General features: G+C 44.0%; 1 protein-coding gene across 5 annotated transcripts in view; it reads right to left on the reverse strand.

The window, feature by feature from the left end:
* Positions 1 to 309: 309 nt before the first annotated feature.
* Positions 310 to 26,788, reverse strand: part of MBOAT1 (membrane bound O-acyltransferase domain containing 1) — a 257,849-nt gene continuing 231,370 nt past the window's right edge. For all 5 annotated transcript variants that reach the window (XM_054698341.1, XM_054698340.1, XM_054698338.1 and 2 more), the window contains exons 6-13: positions 25,245 to 25,299; positions 23,675 to 23,858; positions 20,381 to 20,573; positions 14,566 to 14,669; positions 10,636 to 10,700; positions 8,434 to 8,566; positions 4,534 to 4,685; positions 310 to 1,461 (exon numbers count right to left, since the gene is read on the reverse strand). In XM_054698341.1, the coding sequence (XP_054554316.1) occupies positions 1,341 to 1,461; positions 4,534 to 4,685; positions 8,434 to 8,566; positions 10,636 to 10,700; positions 14,566 to 14,669; positions 20,381 to 20,573; positions 23,675 to 23,858; positions 25,245 to 25,299 (1,007 nt within the window). In that variant the 3' untranslated portion in view covers positions 310 to 1,340. The remainder of the gene's footprint in view (positions 1,462 to 4,533; positions 4,686 to 8,433; positions 8,567 to 10,635; positions 10,701 to 14,565; positions 14,670 to 20,380; positions 20,574 to 23,674; positions 23,859 to 25,244; positions 25,300 to 26,788) is intronic.

Genomic DNA, 26,788 nt, shown 5'->3' on the forward strand with positions numbered 1-26,788 from the left:
TATCCGCGGCTCCAGGCCGCTTGCCGTCCTCACCCGCCTCCTGCTGGATGGGGAGCAAAGGCCAAAATGAAACCAGAAACCACAACTAGGCCAGCACCGCCCGACAGTGACCTGCAGGACACAGCAAGGTGTGAGCAACAAAACTTTCAACTCTGTGCACATCTGTTCACACACACGCACACACATGCACACACACGCACGCGCACACACACACACAGGCATCAGGGTGTGAACTGTCCCGGCCCTAAGCGGAAGCCCTGGGGTGCAGAAACCCCTTTCTTTAGGAATATTGTCGCCGTGGGACTTGAACAAACTCTCCCCCGCCAGGTGATGGGGCGCTCGCCGCCATGGCGGGTACTTTATTGTCGTCATGGCTGCTTTCCAGGACAGGAACCCCGTGTTCCTTCTCCCACAGACCACCCGGTGCAAGCCCCACAGGGAGCCCCGTCCAGGAAGGTCACCAGGAGTCGGCTTGACCCAGCTGTGAGCACCTGCCCCGCACGTCATGGCCGTGACCTCAGCCTCAGGAAATCGGGGGGAAGAGAGCGCCCACTTACCAACCTTCAGGACAGCTCTCCCTTTTCTAAAAGAGTGTTTCTTGGAGACATTCTGTCACCTCCGGAGGCTGGGGCATCCGGGCAGCAGGTGGCACGTGTGACATGGCAGGGGTCTGGAGGGTTGAACCTCTGCCCCCCACCCCACCCCCCGACGCCGGTCCTCGTGTGCAGGAGGCTCTCTGGCTTCTGGTCTGGCTCAGTTCACAAGGCAAACGGGCAGAAAGGGGCGGCTGTACCCCTGTTGGGGGCAAGCCCGACTTCCAGCCCATCCAGGTGTGCACGGCGGATCCTGCTGGCTGTGGTTTTCCGCACCCCAACAATCCTCCGGGGCGATCCCTCGCCTCCACTCTTCCGAGCGCAGTTACTGCGTTGAAAACACTCGTATCACAGGTCCAGGATCTGGGGCTGCCTGAGGGACAGCCATTTCAGGGAATGTTCTGGAAGACAGGCTGTGTCAGCTTTGCTTTCTAGCTGCTGGGGCGGCATCAGGATCTCTGTGGCTGGAAGCCCCGGGTGAAGGGGCGAGAGAAGCAGCCGGCGTGGACTGTCCGCTGCTCCCACACATTCTTCAGACGCCTCCGTGCCACGCGATGTCCTAGAAAATATTCAAGCAGCTGGACATGGCCATGAAGGGGCAGAAAGGCTTTGTAAAAATACTCCCTGACTTAAAGAAGAAGAAAAGATGCATGTAAACATTGGCTCGACATCACGAGAGACCCTCGAGCCTTTCATGTCTTCAACGTCTCGCAATTGTCCACGTTCAGCCTCGCCGGGAGGTGCCAGTCAATCTGCTTTTTTCTTAACAGAGTTCAGAGGCCTCTGAATTTCAGCTCGAGCTTGTGGCTTGATTGGCAGAAGTAGTATTATCAGGAGACATAGGATGTGTAGATAAAAGTACATGGACCTAGGAATAAAAAACACACAAAAAATCACCGTATGCCAGGGTAGGAGCGGGCAATGTCACGTGAAGGTCATTATGTCAGTTGTACTCAGCCCAGTCTGGATCCACGTCACAAGAGACTCCCTTTGGCGGGTGACTGGGCCAGGGATGAGGCAAACCACAAGATGGAGCAGAGCAAACTGACCAGCCCATCTGCAGACAGACACCTGGTACTGCCCCCTGACAAATAAAAGACCAAGCGATTCTGCAGACCAAGAGAATCAGCCCCACGCCAGGCAGAAATGCTATTCAAAGTCTGAGGACCCAATTCAAACCCTTGCACTCTGATCACACACATGCAGCCGGCAGGATGGCCAGTGTGCTCTGCTCTGAAAAGCACTTTCATGCAGACTAATGAAGACACAAGTTTTGCTTTTGAAGCTTGAACTGCCAAGCGTGGCGCTCAACACACCAGGCCCATTTACAGGTGCAAAGACCAGGCGTGCCCCAACCAACTGTCCGATATCCATCTGGAGATGTGGAGCCTGTCCTTGGCCCGGTGCTTTTTGCAGCTCAAAGGACAATGTTAAAAGGTGGCTGAGGGGGACCCACAATTGATTTGTATGTAAGAAACATGATCCCACATTAGATTGAATCGTTTGAAGTGAATAAAATGGACAGACATGCCCACTTTATCCTAAACAGAGGTGCTTTGTTTTTACATGTTCTAGATGACTTAAAAGAAATGGAAATACACTTGAGTGTATTTTGGATTGAAAACTTTGCTCCTTCCTCTAGGTTCTAGGAACGAACACACGTTAGTGGGTTAAATGCATGTTGTTGCAAACAAACCACCACCGAGTGGATCCCTACGCAGTCATTTTCTTCCAAATATAGCTTCTCCCTAAGGAAATCTTTAGTATCCACAGTACCAGACTTGCTGTTCTAGGAATGTTGAGCCTAAAACTCCAGTTTAATATTTCTCTGCTGTGTGAGTTTTCTGAAATGACTCACCCTCTCTGAGTCTTCATGTCCTCCATTGATAAACAGAGACACTGACACCAACCCCGCTCTCTCCTCAGCTCACCACTCTGCTCCACTTTGAATTCTGTGCTCTGCCCACCTCATATTTCTCAGGTTCCGTGCACAGAGCCACCTCCTGTCTCTCACCAGTGAGCTTTCCTTGTTCTTCCTATGTCTGGAGCAACAGCAATGCCCGGAGTGCTCCCCCCGCCCTCCGCCCTCATAGAACTTAGCTCAAGTGCCACTTCCCCCCAAAAGCCACCTTGGTGCCCATTCTGCCTCATTGCCCTTTTCCCTGCTCTCGTAAAACACTGCACCAACGGCTCAGAGCACAATCTACGTGTGCCTTTATCCCTGTCAATTGCTCCCTGTCCCTCCATCACGCTCTCACCTCCACAGGAACAGAAATGATTTCCATATTCTGCTCACCATTCTGCGCACAGCTTTCAGCTCAGTGCCCAGCACGCGGCGGGTATGAGGTCACACTGAGCTGCACAGAATCATTTCTGCTACAGCATGATGCATGCATTCCTGAAAATTCACACATGTGACAAAACACTGGGGTTTGGGGGGCGGGGAATCTCCAGGTTAGAAGCAGACAACTCAAAACCTGTGAGATCTTGGGAATGGAGAGCTAAGAACAACCATCAGCACCTGAGCAGACAGTTCTGGTGTCTGGGGTTCTGGTGGCTGCCTTGGGATGTTAAAACACAGAAAACAATGAAGGACAGGAAGGAGCTGGGAGGCAGTGGACTGTGGGCACAGAGGGGCGAGCCCTGCTGACAGCCCAGATCTGGGGTTTGGGGTGTAATACTCAGAGGTGGGGCCAGCGAGGCAGCCCAGGTACCGTGACACCCAGCTGGAGTGGCTTCCACCTCTGCCACTGCTGAACTGGGGGGCTTTTTGGCTGAAGATTACAGTTTTTTCTGCACTATTTTGACATCCCTCGTCTAGAAAAATCTGTGCCTACTCCAGCTCAACTTCTACGTTATCCATAACTCCTCTGAGCTGTTATTAGAGAAAAAGTTGTCAAGGACAAGTGTAGTAGACTTCCCTCAACTCTCATTTCCTAGAACTTAAAAAAAGCCCTATTTAGAATATAAAAGCCCTGCACTGAACAGTAAGTTTCTTGAATCATTCCTGACCGGGGCCTCAACTCAGGGTATCCCCCAATGACAAATCAGGCTTTCTGCATTGCTTATTTCTAAGTCATTTGTCTGACTCTAGCTATGCCCAAAGGTAACCTACAAAACCCTGTGCAAACCCCTAAATCCTGCAAGTTAGCATTTAGGGACAAGAGGCCAGGCCCTGGACTGAGGCTTTTGCTTATCTGCTTCATTCAATCCTAACAAAGGTACTTTCCAGTGGATTCCATTTTAGCCTTGCTTCACAGTTGAGAAAACACTGGTAAGGAAGGTTAATAATTTGCAGAGGTCACAAAACCAGTTCACAAACCCATGTTCTCTACCATTGCACAGGAGTGGAAAAATAGGTCTAGAGTCAAACCATTAAAAACAAGCACGAAACAGGTGTGCAGCTGGTCAGGAGCACTGGCGTTTGAACTAAGGCCCTGACCCTCTGCCCTGAGAGTTCTTCTCTCTGGTGTGAACCTCAATCTCCAACCTAAATTCACCAAACTCATCTCTTCTGTGTGCAACTCACCACATAAATCTCCCACATACACCCAGAGGCATCTCCTGGGGTGCAGAGCACCTAAGTCAGCCAACCCCACTGGTGGCTTGTGCCCCAGCTCCTGCCTGCCCTCAGTATGTCCAGTTTCCAGCCTAGCCCTGCCCAGCTGCAAGAAAAAGAGGCCAGGGCAGCAAACCAACCTCTGAGTCTCATCCACATACACCCTTTAAAATCAGCTGCCACAGCAGCCCTTGTCGCAGATGGCTGGTGAGGCGGACATCACCTCTGCTCATCCCCAAGATGGCCAATCCCTCTTGAAAGTTTCCTCTCAGCATTTGCACACTGAAGCCAGGTTCAAAATTCTTGGTTACCAACCCTGGAGTCAAACACACAACGGACGCACCATCGACTGAAGGGCAGCTGAGAACAGTGGCCACTTACTTGTACAAACTGATGGTTGGTTCCACAGCCAACATGACAAAGGGTGCGACTGTGTAAGAGACAGCCAGCTGCGTGGCGGCCCAGGTAGCCACGTCATAAACCACCTTGAGGGCTTTGGAAGACAGGAAGTAGTGTCTGTAGTTGTTCCTCACCTGCAAGCCAAGGAAGGCAAAGGGCAGAGGAATCACAAACCACCTTAATTTGGTGCACGGAGATAGGCTATCTCTATAAAACACCGACCAAGGGGGTGCCATTTTCAACTAAAAATATCATTCTGGTTTATTATTAAAAAATACATATTCGCTGTAAAAAGATTTTGAAAGTAATGAGTGAAAAATCTGTTTAGATCTCCCAGAGAAAGGCATTTTCAGATGTGGCATATGTCTTTTCCAAGTCTTTTCTATCCACTTATACACGTATATCCATCCATTGGGCATTAATAAATTGTAGCCTATTTTGGCAGTGATATAGCATGAATTTTTTCTGTGTCTGTTAATATTACTCTCCAATAAAATCTTAAGTTAATCAAAGTTAGCTTGTATTCTGCCCCTGCTATCATCAACAATTATGGGAATCATACTAGAGAAATCTCTGTACTAATTATTTCCTTTGAATAACAGCAACATGATATTACCAGCAGTGAGAACCAAAGTAGCTATATTGGCCACATACTGGCTGCTCACTGAGGGCCAAGACCGTATTCCTGCTTTACACGTATCTCTGTTGAGTCTCTCAATAAACCTATCATTTAATCACTATGCCCATTTTATCGAGGAGCAAACTGAGAAAATTCTTTGGAATGGAAGGTGCTGGATCATAGGACATAGTCATTTGTAGGACATTCGACACATGTGACTATATTTGCCTCCAAAAAGACCTAATTTCCAGGTTCAAGAACCCAAGGCAGAGCTGAGACAGCGGCCGATGGGCAAGCTAAGGACTCCTCTTCAGCAGTGTTCAGGAGTTTCCAGCTGGTGAACAGCTAGACGTGTTGGGGGAGCTCGGGGTCCCTTCCATGTATTTTGGGGTGCATGAGCCAAAGAGGAAGCACAAAAGAGCTCTGACTGGGTAACTTCCCAGGCCCAAGACTCCTGCTGACTATTTGATTTCATTCACTGTTTAAAAAAAAATGGGAATACTATTTTGTCTATGCTTCCTTTCACCCCCACCTTTATTTATGAAAGATGTTTCCAGGCCACTTGTCAGATCATGGAAAATAGACATATATTGGTCTCTGCCCCCAGCGCCTGCCTCAGAGCTCCTAAAACCTTTATGGTTTTCTAAGCGATAAGCACAAGGAGTATCTTTTGTTCTAATGCTTGATCTTTGACCTGGTTCACGACACACAGCTCCTAAGTCCCTTGGAATTTCCTGGGTGATAGTGTCTTTGGTTCTGATGAGGTAACATGGGTGGTTCTCCGCTGGGGCTGGTCACCGGAAAGTCGATGACCTGATTACAAGCTTGGAATTTCCAGTCCCAGCCTCCTTTCTCCAGATAGGGGAGAGGGGCTGGGAAATGACTGACTGATCCATCACCTCTACATGATGAAGTCTCCACAAAATCCCCACATCACAGGGTTCAGGGGGCTTCCAGGTTGGGGGCCAGGTGGCAGCGCCAGGAGAGGGCATCCAAGCCCCAGTCCCGTCCACTACCTTCCCTGTGCACCTCTCTCCACCTGGACTTCAGCTGCAGCCATTACCAAAGTGTTTTACAAATTAATTAAATTGGCTCTTGCAAATTAATCAAAACTGAGGAAGGGGTTGTGGAAATAGCCGATTAGTCAAAAACAAAGGCACCTGAAGGGGCAGGGGTGCCGTCTGCTGTGATGGAGCCCTCATCCCTGCTGGGATGCAGCCCCAGGTAGCCAGCATCAGGACCCAGTTGAATGGTCGACACCCAACTGGCCTCACAGAAAATCTCCCCTACTCTGAGGTCTGAGGTATTCTTTCTTAAGCACCAGTCGACAGACAAGCTTTATGTAAATCAGTGCTTTTAAGCCAGAAGAGATCACAGACAAAAGACATTTTAAAGAGTGATATTCTAAATAGATTATCAAAATTCTGGCCTTTTCCTTAGTTTGTTCTGGCTACCTATTCTTTCATTTTCTTTTATAATCCAAGTAGGTACATGACCAGGGGAAGAGAAAATGTCTCCCCTTGTTCTGTACACAAAATCTTTACAATAAACACTTGGCAGCCGACTCTTGAACAACACAGATCTGGACCAGGCAGGTCCACATAGAGGCAGATTTTTTCATACTCTGTTGATAAAATACGGTACCATAAATGAATTTTCTGTTATGACTTTAACATTCCTTTTTCTCTCCCCCTTTATTGTAAGAATACAGTATATAATACATCAAACACATAAAGTATATGCTAGCCAACTCTGGTATTGGGAAGCTACAAGCTATCACGTGGTTAAGCTTGGGGGGAGTCCAAAATCTATATGCAGATTTTCCACTGCACAGAAGTCAGATCCCCTTATTCTTGGTGCAGTTCAAGGGTCAACTGTAATTTAAAAGTGTTTTGATCAGCACAAATAGTCATGGGCTATCCACCTTGCTCATACCTAGCATTAGACAAGCCTTCATTTAAGGAAAATAGAAATTCTAGGGGTGGGGAACCCTAGTCTTGGGCTAAAGTAACCGAGTACAGAGAACACAGTAGGGCACCTAGTAGGGGTCCTGGAATATTTATAGGCAAATTTAAAACATGCACAAGTACACAGATTAGAGCTCCTAAATTTCCATCCAAAATACATTTCAAATGTCATTAAAAATTCTTGGCACCTGAGTAAGGCAGGCCACAATCCTTATCAAAGATTGAAATTAAATCAAATACAATTATAGATACTTCCCTGAAAACAACCTTTTATGGGAAATAATCACACTCGATTGTGTTGGAACTCCTCAAGGTTAGATAATTAGAGGAAGACAAATTTAATGTACTTGGTGACTTTACTTGATTCCACTCTGCCCTCAGTAAGTGACTCCACCAAGCAGAAAAGACTGCTTCCTCATTTTTTAGGCCATTAATTTTTTCAACATTAGAAGTAGTTCTTGTGCTTAATCAAATATAAACCTATTTCACAGTCAGACACTTTGAATTGTAATAATTTACATACCTGTTCCTCTCAGTCTCTAAGACAAGTAAAATGTTCATTCCTTTACTATCCTGCTCTAAGACAAGCAAATACTAGGAATGGTCTGGGAAAAAACTAAGGTTACTCCCAAAACCTAGAGAACTGAATTTATAAACTTCATGGAATTTTACACAAACTAATTCAATTGGATCAGACATGAGAGGTTGGAGCAATTTCCAACAGAACACAGATCTTGAGGCTTCGATTTTCCTAGCTGCTCAGTGAATTATTTTGAGGTTTTGGAAAATGAAATAAGAAACACAGCAACAGCAAAATGGAGGCCTACAGAGCCCCTGTTAATTAATAATCATCATCTGTAATCAGTAGCCTGTGTATGTTTACAGCCTTTAGTGACTAAAAATGCTCCCTCTGTAAAGGCACTAAACATTGCTACTAAAATTCCTTTTGTTTTGCCAACACCCTCTAACACATAAATAAAACGAAGAACCTAACTATTTTAGACTTTAGTTGCCCTAAAATTCCATTTTATTGAGAACCCATTTTCCACCTAGTCTTTCTTGACAGCGTTTTTTCCTTCTTTGAACAGTTTCTCAATAAAATGCTCCATTTCAAGAAAAAAAAAGGTGAACCATTTCATACCCACAAGTTCCTATACATCGAAGTGTTTCTCTAATGGTAAGACTTGTTGTTTCGTTTAAAAATATCACTCCCACATACCCTACCCCACCCCCACTGGGACCTAAAACACAAGGTTACAGACTGCAAAGGAGACCCTGCAACCCAAGGCAGCTTACCGTCCTGGCTGCTAGTGTGACGAGGATTCCAGTTAAGAAGGTAAAGTAGTATCCAGGGTAGACACCATGCCACAAGGCAGACAGGATGAAGGTCAGCACCGTGGGGTACCAGGGAACCCGCTCGTAGCACACTCTGGGAAAGAGGAAGTTTCAGTGAGCCACAGGCCTCTTTTTGGATGAGACTTTGCAGGTATCAGCCTCCATGCTGAAGGCCTGCCTGCCTGACACTCCCCAGGGACCCTCTTCAGGGACCCCCCCCAAATGCAACCCAAGCAGCCTGATCTCTAGCTTTCTTGCACCCCACCAGTTAGGCAATTCACATGGCTATCTTTTGGGGAAATACAATTAAGTGCACTGGACCCCAAAAGACTATTTTCTGCGTCACAGACGCTTGGTCTACCAATGGCCTGATCTACCAAGAATACCCGTGGATAAGATGAGTGCTGATGGCCCCAGAAATTCTGGAATCAGGTCTTTGAAACCGGGTATAGGTGCCATCGAACTGTCAACACCCAGACTCTTCCCTCCCTTGGCAAGCGTCAGCATAGTCAGTGCTGGATCCATGGCTGCTTCCATTTCCACAGGAGCCACTGGATTTTGCCCATGAACTTGCCTCAAAGAATAATATTGTGGGGATCTAGAACTTTTCAGCAACTATCCTAGAGATCTTGGATTTGTTGGTTGTTTAACTTTTTGGCCCAAAGTCTTGCTGGGTAGAAAGTGACCACTCGCACTTTCATTATATAAAATAAAGTGATTATATAAAATAAAGTGATAGGGGAATTTCTGCCAGGTCCACTCTACAAATTCCCGCAGGCACTGTAGGGAGAACACGCCATGGTTTATGAAACAAGAAGACCCAAATATGTAATAAAATCAATTGTCAAACAGTGCACACCAATCCAGTATTGCGTGGGTTGTCAAAAACAACATTTTAAAATCCAAACTAAGGGTTATGACCCCCTCTTTCAAGCAAGAAAGAAAATGAATTTTGGGGAAAACAACACAGGAGTGGAAACCCAGTAATATTTCTCTTTGAAATGAGAAGTCTGGATAGGTCATTTCCTTACTCTGCATCTTATGTTTTTACTTTTATTTATTTATTTTTTTTGTGGGACCCTCGCCAGTGGCTGGGGATCGAACCAACCTCGCAACCCAGTGCTCAACCGCTGCGCCACCAGGGGAGGCCCCCTGTTTTTAATTTTTAATGAGGTAACATTTAATGATTTGATAAACATATCCTTTTTCATTTTTTTATGTGCAGATGTCTGCTACAACATCTTAGAATGTAAAATCCTCATGGAAACTATAGGACTCATATTGGGATTTCACTATATACAGATATAGAGGTTTATGCTAATATCATTTGCGAAATTACTAAGTGCAAATTTTCAAAAACTGACAACACTGTATGAGCTTACTTTGGAGGCATTCCCATGCACCAACTCTTCTTGGACCCCATATGTACTGATTAATTAAAAAAATTGTACCCACCCATCAAAAACAGTAGAAGCAACAGCTATTATTTTGAGGCCTTCCCTCTCCATTTACTGTGTGCTAGGAATGTCCACTAACTAGTGTTTGCTGCTTCAAGGACAGCATGTTATTAGTTCCATGCTAGGTAATGTTTCTAATTTTAGAATGTGTAGGGGAACATAAGGTCAAAGAAATATCAACAAAAATACAAAGTTAAAAAATATAAACATCTAAGGGTGCCTTAGCGCTGCAATGCTAGGGACAAAGACAACGATTATCAGTGATTCCACACAGATCCTCACCCTCCCTACCTGAGCAACAGGCTCATCAGCTAGTGAAGGCCCCAGAGCAGAGAGGCTAAGAGCCAGACACTGGACATAGACTATTTACCCTCATACCTATTACTCATTAGCTGTGTGACCTTGGGCAAATTACACAGCCTCGCTGTGTCTCACATTCCTCAGCCATAAAATGGGGCTAATAACTATCAACATTTCATGGGATTGAGCTCAGGATTAAATGAGTCCCTGCTGCACAGAAATACCAGTTTTAGGTGTTTGACACATTAAAATAAATACTTCATTGTGGCCTTTTATTTTTTCATATATAGGCAGAGCTATTAGTACAAAACAGAAGTGTCAGATGACATTGCTACTGCAGACGAGAGCTGTTTATCCAAACATATCCCAGTGCCATGAGGAATGAGCTCATTTTTGGTTTTCTTACCGCTTTAGCCAAGTAGCTGTCTGAATATTCCAGTTTTCTAAGTACATTTTGAAACTTGTGGCAGTCTGGAAAGAAGAAAATAGCACCTATCATTAACTTTAAAAATACCCCATGCAAAGCAACGTCCTCCCCAGAATTTCCCTGGTGGCAGGTGTTCAATGGGGACTGTTCTGTCAGGAGCACATCAGCTGTTCTGTGCTCCACGGTAAAATTTTCTAGTGTGTAGGAGACTTACTTTCAGCCCAAACTTGGCTCACCAAGTGCCCATGTTTCTCAAAATTTATTTTCAAATGATAGGAAAACTGAAGGAACAGTTTGTGGGTTTTTCTCCATTCTGGTTTGAACATTTTTTTTTCAGTCATCTACATTTTAAAACTAAATACTCTGGAGGGGGATTTTCCACAGGAAAAGTTTAATCATGTGAATTTAGTGTCTTGATGGAGTGAGTTGAATTTAATTATCTTTTCACTCGTGGTCGTCTATAAACTAGGTCAGTCTTGTGATATCAGCCTACAAATACCTGCACAGACTCGAACGCTTCCAATTTTATCTAGAATAGGAAGACATTTTATGCATGAAGAGGTCACAATACAGAAAAGAAACCAAAGAAATTTCACCCAACTGCCAATGATGCAGGTAAATCACCACAGAGGAAGAGCCATTCCAAAATCAGCCACCAACTAGGGTTTCTCATTAAAAGAAAAAAGAAAAAAGATCCTTCAAAAGGATACCTGCACCTCTATGTTTATTGCAGACTTGGAAACAATCCAAATGCCCAAAAATAGATGACTGGATCAAGAAGATGTGGTACATATACACCATGGAATATTACTCAGCAATCAAAAGAGATAAACTCATGCCATTCGCAGCAACATGGATGGAGTTAGAAGGGATCATGCTCAGTAAAATAAACCAGAAGGAAAAAGAAAAATATCAGATGCTTTCACTTAGAGGAGGAACATAAGGGAACCAAATAAGGGATCGGGGAAAAAATAAAAACAAAAACCACAACAAAACAAATAAAAATAAACAGACAATTATAAATCAGAGACATTCTGCAGGGGAGGGAGGAGAGAGGGAGCAAAACGAGGTCAGAAATAGCACAGGGGACTATGGTGATGGTGCACAAGTGAATTTGTGGTGGAAATTCTAAGGGGACTACACCAGAGAAAAGAAAGCAAACACTGTACAAAAATGAACAACGATGTAAAGTATAGATAAATAATTTTTTTAAAAATCCTATCAAAGGTTGGTGTTATAAGCATGAAACTCAAGAACTAGATGTCTAATGAAGTTGCAAGGCTTCCTATGAAAGCACAAAAAACCTTATGTAGGCTACACATTTCCCTCTCTTAAATTCGTGTCATATACTCGGGAGGCTGGAGAGAAGGAAGGAGAGAGGGTGATGATGGATGATCTTTATTGCAAAACCCCAATCAGTTTTATTTCTCCACATCTTCTAAGGCTAATAAAAGGCTACATATACTTCCAGGCACCTTAACGAAATCAAACTTTCTTCCTTTTCTTTACCTCCATACTCTACCTCGACGCCACTGAAAACACAAACTTTCTCCTTCTGGTTTTCTTTTATAATAAATACACAGTTGAGGGCCTCCCCTGGTGGCGCAGCAGTTGAACACTGGGCTGCGAAGCTGCCCCCAGCCTCTGCAGCGCCGGTTCGATCCCCAGCTGCCGGCGAGGGTCCCACATGGCGCACAGACCTCTCCTGTCTCAGCCACTGCTCCCCTCAGCAGTGTTTTCAGTCCTTCTGCCTGTTTTGCTCCCCGCTCTGTCTCTGGTGAATCCTCTCACCCTCCCGCACATCTGGCCTGTACCCCGGTTCTTCTATAAATAAATAATCTTATAAATAAATAAATAAACAAACAAACAAATAAATAAATAAATACACAGTTGACTGGCTTAACCTTTACCCTAAACACACATCCAACAGTGAAAGGATTCGTCTTTGGTGCCCCGCCAAAGGCATAGGTGGACAGCCCAAGTCAAGGCACCCCACCCCTCCAAGGCAGTCCTAGTGTTTTGAGGAAGAGAAGAATTTTAGTGGAAAAAGAAAGAAAAGTCATAATGTAACTGGGTGGTCCCCAGAAAAAGGGGAGGTTCTAGGTTCCCTGCCCCACCCAAGGAGGGGTGGAGCTGAGCAGGGCGGAGGAAAAGGTGGAGAGGTTTGGAGGAAGGAAGTAGGATGGAGAGCCAGAAGGAGACCTGGAGGAGCCACATGGAGCAGAGAGGCATGTGAAGAAGCTGCACTTGCTTCTTGGTCTTGGACTGGTTGACACAGATGTGGGTGAGGGACCCGTGGGGAGGTTAACAATGGCAGCTTTTATTTTGATTTTGATTTTGCTCCTTCTGTCCCAGATATGCTGGCCCCTTCTGCCTGTGGGTACCCACCAGGAGGTGACTTAGATGTGTGGCAGGCTTTCGGGCCTTGTTGCCCTGCTTTGGGCCAACCCTGTTTGGCTGGGTGTTTACCCACGAGGGGATGCGTAACTTCAGGTGCTTGATTTGGAAACAATATTCTTTGTCTTTTCTTTGTTGCACACTAACTGCATTAAAGTTCCTTTAATTTAAGGTCTTACACACAGACTATGTTTTGTCTTGATGTAGCAGATGGCAGAACCTATCTGGAGTGGGCAGGTTTGGGGGTTCTGCAGTGCCCCTCACTCTGTGCTGTAACAACAACACACTTGGACACCCCATGACATCATGTCTACAGAAAAGAGAAGCTTGCAGATAATCTACAAGCTGAAGCAAAGGGGATTCTGGACTCCGGGACTAGTTCTTTGATGATGAAAAGGATCCTCAGTCAAAAAGATGGAGGACGTCGCACCTTTGGGCAGTTTCCACTCCTGTAGGCGCAAGCGGTCAGTCTTCCGCACCCCTGGCTTCCTGCACATCCCCTTCTGCCCAGACTCTCCCAGGGCACCCTGCTCTCCCTCAGGTGCTTGGAAAATCAAAGCACCAAGAGCAAACATGAGTCACCTAACTAGACAACCAACACTTGAGTCTGCGCCCTACGGTGACCCAGCTGCAGGAGGAAAGCGTCCAAGACTTGTGGTGCGTAAAGCTGACCAGTCAAGAAGGATGGAGCACCAAAGAGACCATCTCTGAGGATGAAGGTGTAGCAAGAATTGTGGTCCAAGAAAAAGCCAGTAAAAGAGAAGTGTCACACTGATTCTGGATGCCTAAAGGCTGTGCACCAAGACCGTTCATTCTTTTTTTTTTTTTAAGATTTATTTTCATTTATTTATGCATACAAGAACGGGGGTGCAGGCCAGAGGTGCAGGGGGTGAGAGGATTCACCAGAGACAAAGTAGGGAACAGAACAGGCAGATCTACTGAAATACTGAGGAGAGCAGCAGGCAAGACAGGGGAGGTCTGCTGCACCATGTGGGTATCTCCCTGCTGGGGACTGAACTCATGCTGCAGTGGCTGTTGATAGCCTGACACTGCTAAGACTCAACCCCTTGTGTCACCAGGGAGGCCCAAGACCATTCATTCTTAAAGGTGAATGCATGTGAAATATTTCCAGAGGAACCACAGAGAACACTTGAAATACTGAAATCTAAATAAGGGGCTTCCCATCTGTATTCTTGACAGAAGGAGAATGTGAACAAGAGAAAATGATATCTGTACTTTCTAGTTGAAAGAACAAGAATGTAAACAATGAAAAGATTTTCCTGGCTCTTTTTTCAGATTTTTTTGTTTGTTTGTTTCATTATTCCTTGAACCATTAAAACTATCAAGAAAGAATCTTTAAAAAAAAAAAGAGGAAAATAAATTTCAAGATGCAAAATATATAGGAGGCAGCTTTCCCTCAGACCTGATGATGAACTTCCATGGGCACCCCTCAAAGCAAACTCTTAGCTACATTCACTATGCCAGCTTGATTCAAAAGCATCATTAACTCACCTCAATTTTCCAGATGTTTAGGTTAGAAAGCAGATCCCAACAGAAATTTCCATTCTTATCCACGCCGCTGAACCCAAAGCCAGCTGCATTATTCACTGCATCAGCTATGGTTTTTAAAACAACGCGTTAGGATTTGGAACAAAAGTCACATTCCTGCTATCCAAAATACTAAATGTCTGTGCAGTTTCAAGATTGAGAGATAGCCCGTAGTTTCTTCGGTAAAGAAACCCAAAAGATGTAAAGAACTTGGTACCATTATGAATCAGAAAAACATTTTTGGCTCTTTTGGCAACCTCGATTTGATTCATTTTTTTATGTGTTCATCAGCATTTACTCAGCACCTGCTGAAGTAAGAAGGTGCAAGATGTTCACAGAATGCAAAATGAGAATAAAAGAGACACAAAGAATCAAAATCCAAAAGCAGAAGGCTTCAGTGAATAACTCAAGGAGGGAAGGTAATAAGCCAGAGAAGCTCAGAAGCAGAGACCACAAGAAATAGGGGAGACCACAGAAATTTCAGAGCTGTGATTAAAGATGGCGGAACATTAATTGATAGATGGCATTAAGTCAGAAAGAGGACCAGCTCAAAAGAGAAATTAGAGCTCATTCTGGACAGGGTAAGCAGGACATGCCAGTGGGATATCAGCTGAGACTGCCAAGGTACAGATAGAAAGGTTTAGAATCCAAGAAAAAGAATAGAACTACATATGTAAATTGGGGCCAGCTGCCATAGAGGTCACACAGGGACAAAGCCACCCACCCATATCGCCAGTCTAAAGCTCCTGTTTCCTTCTTAACTTCCCATCACTGAACTTGAAGAAAATATCCTTCTGCAGTATTATATTTCTAATCAATTCCTTAGTGAAATGTTTGTATAATCAAATAGAGAATGGATGAATCAACACTTTTTTCATTGGAGTCAGCATTTTATTATGATAACCAAGAGGCGATTTTCTCTTTTCACTTATCTAAAGTTAAATCTATTAGAATATTTTCTTTAAAAATTAATCAAATGAAGTCACAGCACTGTAAAGTCTTCATCTTCCCTGTAGCTCTACTCTTTCTTTTTCTTCAAGGGTTCAACTCAAGATGGGTTTGGAAGGGTACTCTAAATACTCAGTCCTGCTATTTGCACGACATGGATGGACCTTGAGGGTATTATTCCAAGTGAAGTAAGTCAGACGTACCATAGGATTCCACGCATACGTGGGATATAGAGAAAGCAAATGAACAAACAAAACAGAAACAAACTCTTAGCTTCAGAGAACAGATTATTGGTTATTATTGGTTAGAAGGCAAAGGGGTTGAGGGAAGGTAAAACACGTACAGGGGGAGGTCAAGTCTATGGTAGTGGATGAAAACGGGACTTTTGGGGTGTTCATGATGAAGTATATACGCATGACACACAATGTTGACAACCCAGCATTACTTCAATAAAAATGTTGAAAAGTCTAAAACAATCTGTTCTGTGACTTTGACTCTTGGCATCATCGATGGTTTAATACTGCTTATCTCCTGCGCAACTTCACTGCAAAATGATCTAGTTCTTTTAGAAGAAAGGGTGCAAAATATTGAGTTCTGCTCTATCATTCTCCCAATGGAAACAATGAGGTGAGAGTATGTGCCAGTTAAGAAACAAGTCATTTTTAATGGGTGGGAACAGATTTTTGAGTAACAGGAAAAACACTAAAACAGGGAGAGTTTAGTGGATCGCTTTAAACATGGACCTTGAGATCTGTGTTGACAACTAAAAACCGTGGCTAACAGAGGCTGGGACCGGCACGGCCAGCCCTAACTTCCCACCTCCTGTCTCCAGCCTCACATCTGGCACATTTGGTTCCATCTAAAAGAACAGGATCACAACCCTCTTTCAAGGACTCTACAAAGCACTGTTCACAACAGTGACAATGGTGGTGAAGACCAGGCTCTTGGTTCCAATCTCCACTTGGCAACATAATAAATGTATGGCCTGGGCAGGGTTGTCTGATCTCTAGAAACCTATTCCTTTGAGTACCAAATGGCCCAAGTCAGCAGTCAGCACTCCAGAAAAGTTGGCCAACACCACCATCACCACCACCATCATTATCATCACTATTGTTCTATCTTGCTGTTAAAGGGGTTGAGGCTTAGTGATGTTAACAGCAAGATCACTCAAGACCAAGCCAGATCCCAATGGCCAGAAGTCACTCCAAAGAGAGATGGAGGATCAGAGGCAGCGACTCTCACCAAGCTGCATTTAGATGATGCTGGAGTTCCTGATTCCCTTAATGCCCCGCTGCAGTCCATCCAAGACTTGCTTTGGCCTTGGAGCAGACAGAGGTTCCAAGTCCCAAACTGGCTTTAGTTGCATAGCACCTGTCTCTTACATATTATTATAGATAAATTAATTTGGACACCGTATTGTGGAGTCGGTGATCTCGACAACACAGCCTGGGCAAGAGTTAAGTCTCATTAATTAATAGGGTGAAAACAACCAAAATTGCACACCAAATCCAAAGAAAATAGTGTTGCTAGTTCACTATAAACAGTAACTAGAACTGGGCTAACCCAGTGCAGCTCAACTGAGAGTCATTAAGAGCCCCTGCTTTAAGGATTAAATTTATAATCGTGTGTAATTAGTACATCAATTATATGTAAATGGTGTTTTAAGGAACTAGATAAAACAATGATTCAGTTAAGCAGTTTAAATATTCCCTGGTATACTATTCATTGCCTCTTTATTCATAAATAATACAAAGGTTAATTTCAGAACAGCCCATGCAATCTGAACTGTAACAAACTTCAAATTGAGGTCATACAAATTAATGAAGTGTTTCTACTGAAGCTACCAAAAAAAAAAAAAAAAAAAGATAAAGAAGGGGTGGGCTGAAGGAAAAGAGCTAAGTTCACAGAGAAAGCTAGCCACAGAAAGGGTGACTTCTATACTCTGAATATCTAGGGTTCTCCCGAAAAGGGAAAGTGAGACCAGACTCCCCTATTCAACTGGAACCCCTGCAAGCAGAACCCACTTCAGGTTGGAATTCCCCATGAGGCTACGGAATGGCTGCCTTTTCTCCTTAAATCAGGAGCTGATTTAATCCAGGAGGCAGCCCGTAAGCCCTGGGGCACAGATGGAAGCAGGAAGAGTAGGGTAAAGGGAGAGAAAAAGAGAAATGAGGAAGGAGGCTGCAGCAGAAGGGAGAGATTTCTCTGTCTCTCTCTCTCTCTCTTCCACACACACACACACACACACACACACACACACACACACAATGCCTGGTTTTCAAGTAAGGTGCAAACCACAGTGTCATGCCCACCCATTAAATGATCACTTTTTCAATAACAAAGCTGTTGCAGAAATAAATTCTAGCCTTTTACCCAGGCAGGGGAAGAACAAGCGGTACTTTAGGAATGGTGAGGCCAGGAAGGCTTTATTATTCATGCATAAGGTCTCAGACCTGGGTAGTCCCATAAGGTCTGAGCACTGGTCTAGAGACAAAGAGGTTCTTTTATACACAACCACTTTACATTGGTAAGGTTGGTTAGTTAGCATACAGATTCCTGACACTGGAAAAAGGCAAAGGATACCGATTTCCAGGATGGCCTGGGAGATCAATCAGCCTAGCAAGCTGCCAGACCTTGTTGAGATATGCTTATTAAGGAAGCAAACTTTTATTTACTTTACATGTCCAGGTCTAGGACTCTTTCACAGGGAAAGATTTCTTTTTCTCAGCAGTTCCCTTTCAAAGCAACCACAGAAAAAGGTCTAGGACCCAAGGAGACTTCTAAAGCCTTCCCCAAGGACCAGTTCCTAGCCTCTCCTCAGTGTTGCAACCTCTGGGGCCAATTTCCTGGCTGGTATTCACATGTGTCCTACAGAGCCTCACAATCTTTGGGGCAGAGAAATGTCTTGCCTCTGAATTCCTCTTTGCACAGAACCTGTTACCCAACAAAAACTCCTTGAACTAAACTGATGTGACCAGTTTAGTCAAAATTCCCTCACTGCAAATTTTAGAAAAGCTCTAAGTCCAGTCGCTCTGACCAAGTGTTATAGAAATACTGCACTGACTGAACTTCCCCTGAATACTTTCATCCTTAAGAATAACTTGGGCCAAGTGAGTAGCTTCTCTTTGAACATGGCTGGATGGGCTTGTTTTACATGAGGTATGGTCAAGTCCACCTCGCGCAGCCCATTTGTCAGCATTTGCCTTGGGCCTTGAAGCAGAATCACTCTGAGTACAGCAGCGGAGCTGCCAGAGGCCTAACTGCAAGTAGACAGGAGCTTCCAGCTCCTCTTACCCCTGTAGTTATCGTTCACCCACTTAGATGTGAACAAACAATGCTTTTCTGCTTGCACTGCATATGCTGCAGCAACAGGTAGTTAATCTCCCCTAGAGCTTGACTCAGGAGCACAAAGGATTCTTTTTCCTTTATTTCAGGCTCTAAAGTTCCAAATTAATTTTTTTAAGTCTGATTTCTTTATCTTAGTTGCTTGTATTAAATGCTGTCTACTGCCCAAAGAATATTTTTAACATGAGTATGCTATAAGTTATAATAATAAAATCAATACCCATTTCCCCACCACCAAACTTCAGAAACAGAACACAGAACTGAGGCAAGGGTTGAGCAATGAGACATTTGCCTTGGGCACAAAATTTAAGATGGTGCCCCAAAACACAGTGATTCATGTAAATAATATTTTAATATAATATTTTTTTAAATCAAAATTAATGTGAAAAACCCACAATGAACAAAAAAATCAAAAGTTTAAATAAAGACAGGATGGCATTAAAAAAAAAAAAAAAAAAAAAAGAATAACTTGGGCCAGGGGCTGGGAAGGGGGCAGAATGGAGACTTATGACTGTTCAATGGGTACAAAGTTTCTGCTGGGGTTGGTTGCGGAGGGTGGTGATGGCCACACATTATAAATGAACTCGATGCCACTTGACTGTATAATTCACGATGGTTAATAAATCTGCTGTATATTTTACCACCGTAATAAAAAGTGAAAAAATAATTCAGCAGCTGCAAATCTGGGGATTAAAACTTGGAGCATGAGTAGGGAGAAGTCAATTCATTAAGTCCTACGACCTTATTCCTGGGCTAGGAGCTACGGGACATGATCCATTTGATTCAATAGACCAAGTCACTTCTCTCTGACATCAAGTCCTAGTCACTTTCAGCAAAGATGTTAAACCTCTACCCTGGAAGGATTTCAAATGTGAAACAGAGAGGGCTGGTGAGGCTTATCAAAATCCTTTACCATTTTTTGGGAAGTAAATAGAAGCATTTATTGCTCACTTTAGCAAAGCTTTTAACTTCTCCAGTCTGAAAGTGTTTGAAAGTGTTTGAAAGGAAAGAGATAAAAACTTAATACTGACTAAGTTACATTACAGGGTGTGATAAAACCAAGTCAAACTCTCTACCTCAAAAAAAAATACATCACTTGAAGTCAGTTTCTTTCTAAAACACAAATCTGAACCACCAACTTGTGACCTGAATTAGCAGGCATGTTGGTAAAATCAATTTACTGTATATCCTGTGTTACGTACAACCCAGAAAAACTGCAAAAAAGACAGATCATTCTAGAATTTTCCCCTAACTCTGGTAGAAGCAGTTGTTGATAACATGGATTTGCACATAGATAGGACTGCTTTTCTCTTGATGGAAAATAACTGAGTTTAAGGACAGCAGAGCTTGAAAAATGCTACTTTGAAAAGGCAAAAAATGATCCTGGCTTCACTGTCTTTCTACGTGCATTGTGCTCTAGCTCAGCTAGCCAAGGAACTTTAACTTTTCCTCCCTCCCTTAGGTCAGGCTACTCCAGCGAACTTACCTAATGTCCAGGCAAAGTAATACTTGGGCTTTGAGGCTTGCATGACCATGTACAAGTAGCAGAGTCGAGTCAGGAAGTTTGCTTTATGAACAAACCGATCATCCCCCAGGAAGGTGACAGGAAAGGCCTTCGTGAGTGTCAAAAATAGAAGGAGGGACACCAAGGTCATGCCCAGCTTGGATATCACAGCTCCCTGAGGGGGAAAGTCAGAGTCACCATTCAGAAGACTCCATGCGAGGAAAACAACTTTGGCAAATTTAAAACAAGGCTACTTTGGTGATTGTCCCTGGAACGGGTGGCGACAGGCATTTGTTCTCATGACACAAGTGAAATAATGGGCATGTGTGTGATATTTAAAAGCAGAAAGAGGGCCTCCCTGTTGGCGCAGGAGTTAAAGACAGCGCTATCAAGCTATCACCAGCCACTGCAGCACGAGTTCGATCCCCAACCAAGCCAGGGAGCTACCCACATGGCGCAGCAGACCTCTTCTGTCTCGCCCGCGCTCCCCTCAGCAGTGTATTTCATCAGGCTGCCTGTTCTGTTCCCCACTCTGTCTCTGGTGAATCCTCTCACCCCCCAACCCTGCCCTGCACCTCTGGCTTGCACCCTAGTTCTTGCATGCATAAATAAATATTTAAAATAAATAAATAATGTAGAAAGACCTCCCCAACTTGAGGACTGAATTTATCTAAAATGGAAGTAACTCTTATCAGCAAATTCTACCAATAAAAGGGTAGGGGCTTGTATTATTCCAATCATAAGAGAAATAGGTGACATTACAGGGCGACAGTCATCCATCAGTAAGAAATAACCAGTCGCCTTCCACTTGTACAGTCAGCAAGAACTGTGAGACATAAAGGAGGCACGTGGAGCAGAGACACTTGAAGAAGCCACACTTGCTACTGGCCTTGGATATGCCCATGGGGGACAGGGAAGGAGACACTTGAAAGAGACAAAGATGGGGGTGAGGCCCCCAGGGAGGCTGACAATGGCAGCCTTTATCTTGACTTGTATTTTGATTTTTCTCTTTTCCTTCCAGACTTGTCTGGCCCCTTCTGCTCTTCTTATGGGTCCCACCAGGAGGTGCCTTAGTCTTGGCAAGTTTTTGGACCTCAGTGGCCCCACTTGGCTGGGCATTTACCCACAAGGGGATGGGTAACTTTGGGTTACTGCTGCTTCATTTGGAAAGTATATCCTGTCTCTTCTCTCTGCTGCACACTATTCATCTCCCTATTGCATACTAATTCTATTAATGCTCTTTTCTATTTGATGGTCTTATGCACACAAGTATATTTGTTTTTATGCAGTGGATGGCAGAAGATTTTAGAGCATGCAGGTTTGGGGGTCTCAGGGTACCCCTCATTCTTCCTGCTAGGAGATTATAGATCTGAGGCATACAGCAGGGGGAGGGAGGGAGTGTCAAAACAGAGGAGAGAAGAGCACTGGGACCATAGTGATGGATCACCATCCTGTGGTGGTGGGAAAATTAAGGGGACCACACCTGAGGGAAGAAACCAAACACTGCACAAAAATGAACGACAATGTAAGAAAAGAAATACGTTTAAAAAATTAATTGCTGCCAATAAAAAAAATGAAAAAAGACAACAGCTTAGTTATAAAAGATTCCGTCTGTAGGGTGATGAGATGCCTGAGCTGACGCAGGCAGGCAGCGAGAGCTATGGAAAGGCCTCCAGGCCCAGCGAGTGTAGCCTGCCCCAGGGTGAAGCTGTGTGGACATTCCTCTGGATGGAGCGATTTCACCCAGTTCCCTGACACCCTAGACAATGTCATTTCATACTGACAGAATCACAGTTCCCATCTTGCTGACAAAGGAGCTTTATTTGTAACCTGGGGTAGCAATACCATCTCCCACAGAGGGAGATCTGGGGCTTAAGTGAATGGACTTTTAGACATCCAAGAGCACTGCCAGGCTCTCAGGTATGTGCTCACCACGCTCACCAAAATTATGACACCTGCACTGAGGAGATAGCACCCTTGGGTGCCAGTCCCTTCCCCTCAACATGTCTTTAAGCAAAATGCCACCTCGCCACTCACTTTCTCTCTGCACAATAGGCAAGTCCTCTGGAAGAGTTTCTGGCTCTCTGATGTTACTTTCTAAATAAAAGCATGCAAAGCACAAAAGGAGCGTGGTGACAGTTACTCTAGAAACACCTGGGGTTACCCAGGTGCCTCCCAGCCCCGTGACATCACTCCCACAAGGTTTTCAATAAAACAGCTGGAGCTGAAATACCTGACTCGCCACCAAGTGCCCAGGACACAAATATGTCCAAACTCTCTGAAAATATGTCCTTAATAAATCCATTAAATTTTCAAATGCTTGATTCTGCACAGACCTCAGCTACCATTTATAAAATATTTAACACACATTTCCTTGGTATCTACTTTTTCCTCTTTCCCCTATTCTCAATTAATTACAAAGGTCCCTTCAATATAGATGACATTTGGTCTGAATAAACTTAGCCCATTTGTAAAGTGCCCTAAAGTTGTCTTAATGTTGATATATTTGAAATTGGTAAAATTCAGATTAAAATTAAAATGCTATTTCAAAAAGCCATCTGAAACTCCAAGTCAATAAAACGAGCTTTGGACATGCCAGCGTAAAACTAATTTCCCTTGCAATGGTGAGCTCTGCAATAAAAAGCACATTTATTCTGGTCTTCACTCCCTTCCTCTCCCCTTTCTTGACAGATTCCTCTGGCTGTCTATGAATTTCCATTCATTTTTTTTTTAAGATTTGTTTATTTATGCATATGAGAACTGGGGTGCAAGCCAGAGGTGTTAGGGGGGGTGGTGAGAGGACTCACCAGAGACAGAGTGGGGAACAGAACAGGCAGACTGACTGAAACACACTGCTGAGGGGAGCAGCAGGTGAGTCAGGAGAGGTCTGCTGTGCCATGTGGGTAGCTCCCTGGCCAGGGACTGAACTCGTGCTGCAGAGGCTGTAGATAGCTTCATAGGTTGTATCTTAAGTTGCTCAGTGCCAAGCACATGGTAGGCACTAAATAGGGCTAATAATAATTAATATCCATTGATTGATGGATTAATGTTGATTAATATTAATGGATTAACATTCCCAGCCAATGAGCTCCTCTGTGCAATACACACAGAGAAGGGTAGCAAATAAATGGCAATCCACGTATTTCAAAGTTATGAATCGAGCTTTCTGGGGAAACTCTTGTCTTTTTAATTAGAACAGTAGAAGTGACAGTTAGCCCTGGCAACACGACCCTGCTTTCTGGATCTCTGGGTAAATGCTTGGCCCTGAACACTTACCGTGGGAGAAGGCTCTGGCAGGTTGTGGACACCTTTTAGCTTCGAATTCACTTCCAGCAATTTCATGTGTGTGTGTCTCCCCTCAATGAAGGCAACATAGTCCTTGAAATTGTTACAAGGGCCAGCAATGACACTCATGAAGTTGAGAAGGTAGCTTAAGTATTCCAAAAAAGAAGGTTTTACTCTGTGAAAATAAACAAGTTCGGTCTTTGATTTTTCCTATTTGCAAATAAGTACACTGGAAACACAGGTGTGGTCTTGGGAGATTATTAGTGGCATGATTCCCCTTTGCGCTCTTTCCTTAAAAATCAACTTGAGAGAGGGCTAAAAAAAGAAGTTCATTAAAAGGACATTTTAAAGGGGTGGGGAGTGAGGTGCAGAGAATACGCCACGCTCCATGGCGTCCTCTGCTGGCCGAGCACAGCTATAGACAGACTGTGGGGTCCAGGACAAAGGCATGTCTGAGGCAAGGAAATTCTTTTTCATCAGCCTTGTTGGTGTGCAAGAGAAAATAAAGGTAATAAAGCAAAGGGAGGGTGGGAACCTGACCTAATGTTAGTTGATCGAGATGCTTTGAATTGGGAAAACTCTTACAAGACTGCCAAAATAAATACAAAACAAATGATGGGTGGAACCAGTTTCCACAATTACTGCTGTAATGGTCTCTTGTCTGCCTTGGCCTCCAGGCTTGAGGTCCTGGACAGACAAGGCTCGTGGCAGGAAAAGTTCTATGGGGACCAGTTCTGTGTCATGTTTTAAGGAGGAGGCGTGCCCTTCTAGCAGGATAGAACTCCGGAAAAGTTCTGCCATGGCTAGACACTCACTAGACATATGCCCTAGAGCATTTACACCCCCCAAAATGCCTAGCACAGAACTGAATGCATGCAATCTTTCAGGGGTTCTCCACTGTGGCCAAATCCCAGTTCCTTAACACCCGGGACCCTTTATCACCCCAGTTATCTCCAAACACTCTCCACCTGGCTGCATGACTCTCCCCCTGCTACCCCACCTGACATTTCCATTCCCACACCAATGCTATTCTACTTCACATCACCTCCCTTCCTTCCAACACCCAGCCAGCCTCTGCATGTCAACACTGGCTAAAGTCCACTTCCAGCCTTCCTGCTCTCTTATCCTCCCCAGCCCTTATAGCTCTCTCCAGGCTGAATTCCTATCTTTTATCATTTAGCATTTAATCATACCTAGGTTGATAATTAACTGCTTCTTGAGAACCTCCAGACACATGCCCAATAAAAACAGCTCCTGAAATAGACTTAACAGTAAAGGAGATTGCAAAATTGATGAAATTGCAGAGCTATTTCCTCCTGCCTAACAATTCCACTTCTGGGAATCTGTCCTACAGCTATATCCAAACCCACTTAAAATGACCTATTGACAAAGTTACTCTTCCCTTACCATCTGTAAATGCCAGAGATTGATAGACAACACAAGTGCCCATGAATAGCAGGTCCGTTATAGAAATGTCCATATATAATGGGATACAGATATAAAAAAATGAGGATGATCTGATACTGATATACAAAGGTCTCAAGAACATGAGTGAACTTACTTTATAGCAAGTCGATGTTGCTCAGCCGAGAGGTCTTCTGCTCTTCGACCTAATCCTATGAGAAAGGAAAAAATTAGAAATAAGATGTTTAAAGTGAAGTTAATAACTACTCCTAAAAGAGTCTTTATCAAAGACTTTTAAAAATAAACATTATTTATTTTTGCTTCATAAATCTTAAAGGATACCTGTTTCCTATTTTTAAATGCCCTGAATCAAAAAGTGCCCCCCAAACTATGTATATGAGGAAAGTATAGGTTATTATGAGGGAATTCAGAATCCTATTTAAATTGCACAGGAGCACACAGATCCCAGAGAACCTTCCATATTCTCATCATATTATAAGTTAACTTTTGAACAATGGTCGGGTTAGGGGTGCTGACTTCCACTCCCACAAAACTGAAAATCTGAATATAGGGCCTCCCTGGTGACCTAGGGGCTAAGTCTCAGCACTAACACTGCTACAGTCTGAGTTCAGCACCCCCGCCAGGGAGCTGACCCACATGGCTCAGCAAAACTCTCCTGTCTCACCCACTGCTGCTCCCCTCAGCAGTGTATTTCAGTAGATCTGCGTGTTCTGCTCCCCACTCTGTCTCTGGTGAATCCTCTCACCCCCCCACACCTCTGGCCTATACCCCAGTTCTTCTATATAAGATAATATAAAAAAAGAAAAGAAAATCTGAATGTAACTTGACTCCCCCAAATATTTTTGTAAAGATTTATTTATTTATGCACATAAGAACTGGGGTGCAGGCCAGAAGTGTAGGGGGTGAGAGGATTCACCAGAGACAGAGTGGGGAGCAGAACAGGCAAATCCACTGAAATACACTGGTGAGGGGAACAGCAGGCGAGACAGGAGAGCTCTATTGCATCATGTGGGTAGCTCCCTGGCCAGGGATCGAACTCATTCTGCAGTAGCTGCAGACAGCTTATAGTGCTAAGTCTTAACTCCTTGAACCACCACGGAGGCCCCAACTCCCCAAAATCTTAATTACAGTCACCACCTGGCATCATGGGGGACTGTTTTCAGGACCGTGTGAATGCAGAAACCAAAGACAGAAACAATCCCCATATACATGGACCCATGCAGTTCAAGCCCATATCAACTGACTAAGTTCTGTTGCTACACCAGAGAAAAAGGTTTGCCTCTGTCTCCTGACTGTGTGAGGTGCAAGCTGAGAGCATGGGTGTGGAATGCAGTGGGGAAAGAAATAGGGGACTTTCCACTTCCAAAAAACAGGAAATGTATCCCTGAATGCAGGGAGAATACAAAGGAATGATAGGAGATTTTTCTTCTATGTTAACATATAGTCAAGTAAACTGAAATGTCATCTAATCAGCAACAGCTTCTAAAACTACTTTCACTAAGGCTGATTATGGTGACCAATCAAAGGCAGCTCAAAAACATGCCTAGGTGAAGGCGGAATGTTCTGGAATCTACTTGTTCTTCCCACATGCAAGAAATAAGAAGAAAAAAAAAAAATTTTGTTCTAGAAAATAGGATAAACTGAGAATGCTTTAAAAGGTAAATTTAGGCCAAAAGACTA

This window comes from Talpa occidentalis, unplaced genomic scaffold (assembly GCF_014898055.3).
Source record: "Talpa occidentalis isolate TD23 unplaced genomic scaffold, MPIMG_talOcc4v2.1 talOcc4.2, whole genome shotgun sequence".
Taxonomy (NCBI): domain Eukaryota; kingdom Metazoa; phylum Chordata; class Mammalia; order Eulipotyphla; family Talpidae; genus Talpa; species Talpa occidentalis.